This window comes from Microtus oregoni, unplaced genomic scaffold (genome assembly GCF_018167655.1).
Source record: "Microtus oregoni isolate MIOR12 unplaced genomic scaffold, Mior012 000012F_ref0000307, whole genome shotgun sequence".
NCBI lineage: Eukaryota > Metazoa > Chordata > Mammalia > Rodentia > Cricetidae > Microtus > Microtus oregoni.
The window spans coordinates 15,161,734-15,169,178 of NW_024543071.1; the positions used below are offsets into that span (position 1 = coordinate 15,161,734).

At 51.0% G+C, this 7,445-nt stretch overlaps 1 protein-coding gene across 2 annotated transcripts in view; it reads left to right on the plus strand.

Moving 5' to 3' along the window:
• Armh3 (armadillo like helical domain containing 3) overlaps positions 1 to 7,091 on the plus strand; it is a 190,141-nt gene extending 183,050 nt beyond the window's left edge. For both annotated transcript variants that reach the window (XM_041662014.1, XM_041662015.1), the window contains 2 exons: positions 3,914 to 4,030; positions 5,535 to 7,091. In XM_041662014.1, the coding sequence (XP_041517948.1) occupies positions 3,914 to 4,030; positions 5,535 to 5,627 (210 nt within the window). In that variant the 3' untranslated portion in view covers positions 5,628 to 7,091. The remainder of the gene's footprint in view (positions 1 to 3,913; positions 4,031 to 5,534) is intronic.
• Positions 7,092 to 7,445: the final 354 nt, after the last annotated feature.

Sequence of the window (7,445 nt, forward strand, 5' to 3'; positions counted from 1 at the left end):
ACTCATAATGACTTTAGATAGTTAATTGGTGCTTAATGTGGAGCCAAAATGCAGATCTGTGACCTCGACGTCCATGTTCCTAATGACTTTGCTATTTTCTCACGCCATTGTCTCTGGACACAAGGACCAAGTGGTTAGGTCCCCCTCCTCACCCATCCTGCCTAGGTTGCTTTCTGTTGGCTTTTTTGAGGCACTGTTTTCAAGCAAATCAGCCATGAGGCCTTTGAAACTGAGGCCGTTTGTCACATCTTCCACGGAATCTAAACATCCCTTTGTGGTAGAGAATCATGGAGACTATAGTACCTTTGGGAGGATTTAAAATAGCTACTCCCAACGCCTGGCTAGTTCAGTCGGCAGAGCATGAGACTCTCCAAATGGGTTCTTCCTGTGAAAGGAGCCGCTCTTGAGACACAGGGCTCTCGCTGTGGCTGTGTAGTCATTTGGTATGGCGATGTTTCTATCGACTACAGGAGCTTCAAGGTGCTCAACACCTTTATTGCTGGGTCATTTTAGAAAGGAGATTCAAGTTACATTTCCTGGCCAGGAGGGGAGGCTCAAAGGTGACAGGTGTTGGGGCTGAGGAAAGGACTCGGAGCAGGTGCTTGCTCTGCAAGCATGAAGAACAAAGTTTAAATTCTGTACATTTACTTAAAAAAACAGGCATAGCCAGGTGATGGTGGTGGTGCATGGGAGGCACTTTGGAGGCAGAGGCAGGCAGATCTTAGTGTGTTCAAGGCCAGCCTGGTTTACAGAGTTTACAGAGCTAGTTCCAGGCAGGACAAGTTACAAAGCTACACAGAGAAACCCTGTTTCTAAAAAAGAAAAGAAAAGAAGGAAGGAAGGAAGGAAGGAAGGAAGGAAGGAAGAAAAAAACAAAAAATCCAGTCATGGCTCTATGTACACCTGTAACCCCGGTGCTGTGAGGGGCAGACAGGATGCTCACTGTGACACGAGCCACCAGCCAAACGCTAGGTTCAGAGACCTCAAGGAGATAAAGCTGAATGTGATAGAGTCGAGCGCCTGATACCGTCTTCAGCCTGCATGCATGCACACACGCGCACACACAGGTTTGCGTTCCCCCTACATAACACCTGTGCATCTACCACATACACTCACATACACAGTCGATGTCAGCTGTTATCTGAATGCTTGTACCGAGAGTGCTGGAGTCGTTATTAATAAGACAGTGCTACCATCGTTATTAATAAGAGCTTCAGTTACTCTCAAAGCTTTCCTAGCATCCGGTGTCCTGGCTGCATGGGGTCATCATGGTTTGTGAGGATGCCTTAGAAAACATGACTAGTGGGTAGTTTTCCTACTCTGAGCTACTGTGGACTGAATTGTAGGTATGGATCTAGGAAGCCTCAACCCCAGCCAGCACCTGATGAAAAAAGGTGGCCTGTGTTTAGAAAAGAGGCTAGTTATATTTATGTGGTGTTGTTCCGAGCCAGGGTCTCACTGTGTGACCCGAGCTGGCGCAGAGCTCACTAAGGAGACACTGGCCTCAGATTCACAGAGGCATACATCTCTTTCTGCCTCCCTAGTGCTAGGCGTAACGGTGAGTACCTTTGCACTTAACTGGGATAGTTTAAAAGGGAGTCTGAGTTCAGCCTGGTGACACAGGCCTATAATCCCAGCTGCTCAGGTGTCTGAGGCAGGGGATTGCAAGCCAAGACCTGAGCTACAGAGCTCTCCAGAGAAGGAACTCAGTCTAGGAGGGGCCACTGGGGTTGGCAGGAAGCCAGATGCAGAGGTTGCATGAGTGCCACCTTTGCCGTGACCCAGGTCAGTAGTGAGGCTTGAATAAATGTCTTCTCTACAGCATGCGAGAGTCCCTGAGTGTGCCCAACCCAGACCTGGGCAGAGAGCGTCTCTGTCTTCTTACATCAAAAGTAAATGAGCAGTGGTGGCGCAGGGGGCAGCAGAGCCTGCTGATCTGACAGCGAGAGGAGCATAGCCAGGTGATCCTGAGAGCTTCCGAGGTTGAGGCTCTGGGGTCCAGTTGGTACACTGGGGTACAGTCATCTCCTCCTGGGCTGCACCTTTTTTTAGCAACTGGCTTTAGTGTGATTTTGTCATTTGGTACCTGACTCCCCTCAGGGAAGACTACCCAAGGTGTTAGATTATAGGCACTGCTGAGACCGCGCAGCTTGTAGGATTTAGGTACGCATGAATTACTCAGTTTCACCTGGTTCTTAGGAACTGGCACCGTCTTGGAGGAATTTTGCTCTTTTTTGGCCTTGAGTCAAGACCCTGGCTAGGTGTTTAGCTATGAATGCTGCCCACAAGCATGAGAGGACTGGATTGCCCTTGTGCCTGCCATTGCTGGTCCCAGTCCCCATGCTTATGGAGCTGGAAGCAGAGCAGACAGCCTACCCTGTGGGACACTGGTGGAGTGGTTAGGAGAAAGAAGCGTCAGGCCTTTGCCTTTGCTGCCTCTTGAAGCCCAGGACACAGCCCCGCTCAGTGTCTCCAGTTCTTCGTCTCCTTGGGAACTTGGGCAGAAAGGAGCATTTGCTCCCAAGTAAGGTTAACTTTGGTCTAGAAAGGAAAACAGCCCAGAGGTGACCTTCTGTCCCAGGGGCCAGCCTTGGTCCATAGTGTGTCTGACCCCGACTGGTCCCTTTGCCTCCTGCCTTCTCTCAGGCCAATGCCCTCACACTTACCCTCCCAGTTCCCTGTGAGCAAGGTTGTCCTTGATGTCATGGTCTTCCTGCAATCAGGTTACCAGAGTGCGCAACCACTTTTCTACCCACTCCTTCTTTCCTGCTAACTTGGTCTAGTGCCTCTGCTTCCACCTGCCCCTGTCCTGCCCCTTGCCTGAATCAGTGTCTCAGGAGCTGCTTGCCTGGGGTTCCTTTTTTATTAATATTAAGCTCAGATATCCAGGATTCCCAAGGTCAGCTGAATTTTGAATCTTCACCCCACAGAGAGTCAGGTCAGGTGAGGTTGCAGATATGTCAGGAGGTGAGACAGGAAGATGAAGTTGTAGTTCAAACTGAGCTCTGTAGTGAGTTCCAGGCTGGCCTAGACTATATAACAAGACCTTGTCTCAAAAAAACAAAAGTCGGGCTGGAGAGATGGCTCAGTGGTTAAGAGCACTGGCTGCTCTTCCAGAGGACCTAAATTCAATTCCCAGCACCCACATGGCAGCTCACAACTGTCTGTAATTCCAGTTCTAGGGGATCCGACACCTTCACACAGACATACATGCAAGCAAAACACATAAGAAAAGTCCACATAAAATAAAGATAAATAAATTTTAAAATGTCAGAGCAGCATTGTTGAGGAGAGAGACACCCTGTTCCCCATCAGAATAACAGTTGCAGCTTATTCTTGAGTGTCCACTGTACCTCAATGCTTGAATGCCCAAAAGTTTGTTCCAAGAGATGGATATGAAGGCCGGGTTGGCACTGTGGGATGAAAACAAGTGGCAGATGGTGCTGAGGAACATCCCAGGACTGAAGAAATGTGGTTTCCAGAAAGGGAGAAGCAGTAAGCCATTGGCAGAAAGCTCTGCTCAGCACCCAGGACAGCCTGGCTAGAGGACGCGGGGGCTGAGGGTGCATGGTGATGTCAGGGACACTGGCGACCATACCCAGGGCACACGGCCTCGGTGTCCATGCTGGGCTGCTCAGAAAAGGTAGGGAATGGAAAAGATTCAAAAGTGGTCCCAGAAGCTGGGCAGGGCGGCGCATGCCTATAACCTCAGCGCTTAGGAGGCAGTGGTCAGAGGCTGAAGAATTCAAGTCCAGCCTCAACTACACAAGATACATTTCTTTCTCAAAAAGGAAGCAGTATGGGAGAAGATCTCATAAACCAGAAGGATTGCTCCCTGCCATCCTGCCTCCTTGCTTTATATAAACATTCTTGCCAGGGACTGAGACCCTGTTTGGCCCTTGACTTTCTTCAGGTACTAGAGGTGGTTCGAGCCAACTATGACACACTCACACTGAAGCTACAAGATGGCCTGGACCAGTATGAGCGCTACTCCGAGCAACACAAGGAAGCTGCCTTCTTCAAAGAGCTGGTGAGTGCCCATTCCCAGCTCCACCTGTGTCTCTGGGGGGGCGTTCTGGACACTGGGATCTGCTCTATATCTAGGGTGTGACTGCAGCCTGCTAGATAATAAAATTAGAGGGTCTGCATGTAACTTCTCCAAAGCATTTTGGAATGAGGCAGTGAGAGGCAGATATTCCAAGGCAGCCTTACCCACCTTGTCTGCAGCCACAGAGAACACCTTACACAGCTGCAGCTGGGCCTGAGGTCTGGCATGTGTTGGCCAGTGCCAGCCATGATGTTTTACCCTGTTCCTGTCCTTAGAGCAATTCATGAGAGCAACTGGTCCTTCTGCAGTCACTCCTTCCTCACTCCCTAGCTGGTGTTGGCCTGAGTCCCCTTCCACAGCTCCACTCCCAGTATCCCCGGCCCCTCCCAGCAGAGCTCCAAGCTGACCTCTCCTTTTCCCTTCCTGTTCTGTACTCAGAGCTGCTAAGAAAAGTCCTGCTTCCCTGCCGCTCCACTGCCTGCTTGGCTGACACAGACCCTGGCAGTGGCTGACATTACACGAAGGCTCTAAACCCACTTGCCAGGCTTGCACCAGCGAAGCTTTCAGTTAATGCACCGAGTCTGTGCATGGTTCTGATGCCAGATCGTGACAGCCCAGCTCTAACTGGGACATGAAACACCTCAGGATTTTTCTGTGGCGAGTTAGTTGTGAACAAGAAAGCCATCGTGACCAGGCAGTGGTGGCACACACCTTTAATCCCAGCACTCGGGAGGCAGAGGCAGGTGGATCTCTGTGAGTTTGAGGCCAGCCTAGTCTACAGAGAGAGTTCCAGGACAGGCTCCAAAGCTATAGAGAAACCTTGTCCCGAAACTGCCCCCCCCCCCGAAAAAAGCCATCGTGTAAAGAGAGTAGGAACAGCGTTTGTAACAAGGTGAATGTGGTCTTTACATTAGTGTGGGGACCACTGGGCACCGGCAGCAAATAGAGACTGTCTTTAGGTTATGGAGAGGGTTAAAAAGGAGACTTAGAGTCTCTCTCTCAATACAGTATCTCACCATATAGTCTTGACTGGCCTGGGGCTTGCAGTGGTCCTCCTTCCTCAGCCTCCTGAGTGCCGGGATCACAGGCAGGCGCTGTCCTTTGAGGCCTTTGGCACTTTCCCTCACTCCTGGCTGCACCTCTGGCACAGGGGAGGAGTTAGGAGCTAAAGAGCTGGCTTTGCCTGCAGTGGCCCTGCTTCCTGCCTCATGACTCCACTTCCTTTCTTAGAGCAAAGCAGAAATGAAAGAAATGCCCCCTGGCCTCTGGGGACTAAGGCAAACAGCACATTCTTCCCCTCCCTGGTTGGTTTGTTCCTCACGAAAGTACAGACATATTTCCATGGACAAGCTAAATTTCCTCATGAAGCCAGCTAGACTTGGGAGAAAGACACAGATCTTTCTCCTGGCCACGCAGAGCCTCAGACAGTGCCCTCTGCTGTTTGTAATGGACTGTTCTCTCTGCCTCTGCCCTTCCACCTTCCCAGGTTCGATCCATTAGTACCAACGTCCGGAGGAACCTGGCCTTCCACACACTCAGCCAGGAAGCCCTCCTGAAGGAATTCTCTACCATCTCCTGAGACTGCACTGCCTAAGAGCCATTGACTGCCCCTACTCATGAGGCTCCTGGGCTGGAGGGCAAGCACAGGGAGTGGGGACTGCCTTCAAGGTTGGAGAGAAGCAGAGACAGCGAGAGTCTTCAGTGAGCTTGGACAGCTGGGGCAAGCCCAGGGTGATCTTATTTGGGGAGAAATGGGCGGGCAACAGAAAAGGCATGCAGAAATGCGGGGCTTCTGGGCTGCATTCACGGGGTACTGCCTCATGACTCCAGCTGGGGTTCCAGGTTCTGGCTTCTGATTGATTATTCAGGTGCTGGTGGAGCAGGCCTCAGCTGATGCCAACACTCTGAAGGCCAGCAGCTGGTTTTGGCTATGATGCCACATCCTGTTCCCTTTTTGGACCTGGAGCTGAGCGAGGCCCCTGCCCCTGCTGCAGTGTGTCCAGTCTTCTGCCCAAGCATAGAGTAGGTCAGGGATGGCGCCTTTTTTCTGTTTTCTAAATTCAAACTTGATGCTTCAGAGAAACTGGAGATTGGAATCTGCCTGGTGCTGTACTCCGACCTCCACTCTCTGGATTTGGTTTTGGCACCAGGAGTACCTGTTCACTTTTCCTTGCCTTCCAACCGTTGACTCATCAGCACAATAGGCCCACAACTTTAGCCTTTCGTTTCCAGTCTGTTTTAAACTGTCTTAAAAGAGTATGTGTGAAATAAACATTGACAGGTTTTCTGCAGCCCTCAAGGTGCCTACTTTGCTGGTTCCCTTTCCAGCAGCTCCCCCTCCCCACCACCCCCTCCAATGGGAGCCTAGAGACGAGCTCCCCCTCCACGTGCTCCACCCCCTCACCCTGCTGTTGTTTACATTCTGCCTGCCTAAGAATTTCCTCTAGGGAGGAGTCTGTTCCTGCTGTGGTCTGGTGCTGGGAGGGAGAGAACCTGTCCGGGTTAGGGAGTTTAGGGAGCGGGTGCTGGAACAGGCTAGGTGAGCCTTATGCCTAGGACCTCCATTTTGTCTAGCCATATTCTAGCTGGGTCTTGGGCACATCCCACCTTCATGAAGTTGGCCTGTGGCTTCTCTCTCAATAGTCTCCATGGAAGCCCTACAGGGCCTTTTCCTTCCCCACAGCAGCCGCAGGAATAACCGCTGCTCTGAGGTCCTCCATGCACCCGATCTAAAGTTTTGTAGATGGCAGGAGGCATGCAGCTGGTGGGTTCAGAGGGAGGCTGAGTGCCTGTGCATTTAGCGTCTCTCTTGGGGATACTTGCCCTCCCTGGGAGCCAGAGTTCTGTTTGAGCAGAAGTGTGCTAGTTCTAGAGAATTCAGCAACAGACTGACATGCATAGATGTAGGTTGGGTCATCTCTGATCATTGGTCACTGGATGGATAACTTGACCTGAGGTTTCTAGTATTTTCCATGGTGATAAACCCCAGAGCAGCTGGATCTGGAGCTGGTGGCAAATCAAAGCTATTAAAAATGGATTTGTGTGGTACAGTCTCTTTAGTGTCTTTTTCCCCTTCATCTCTTAAATTGATCCAGGTGTTGATCTGTGTGCAAAAGGGACCTTTGAGTCTCCTGGACCTGACAGAGGCTGGCTGGGTTCAGACAACTATGGCCCCCTTCCCCTGTAGAGGAACAAGAGCCAATCTAGGATGAGGAGCTTTATGAAAGTGTCCCTTGCCTGCCATCTATCTCTCTTCCTGGTTTAAAAGCCTACTTCTTGGCCACCTCCTTTGTGTACACCTAAGGCCTCTCCTAGAAATGGGAGTGTTCTTCCCGAGGGCCTTACACCACAGCAGCCTGTTCCAGCTGTGCAGAGGAGTACCTACCACAGTTCACTG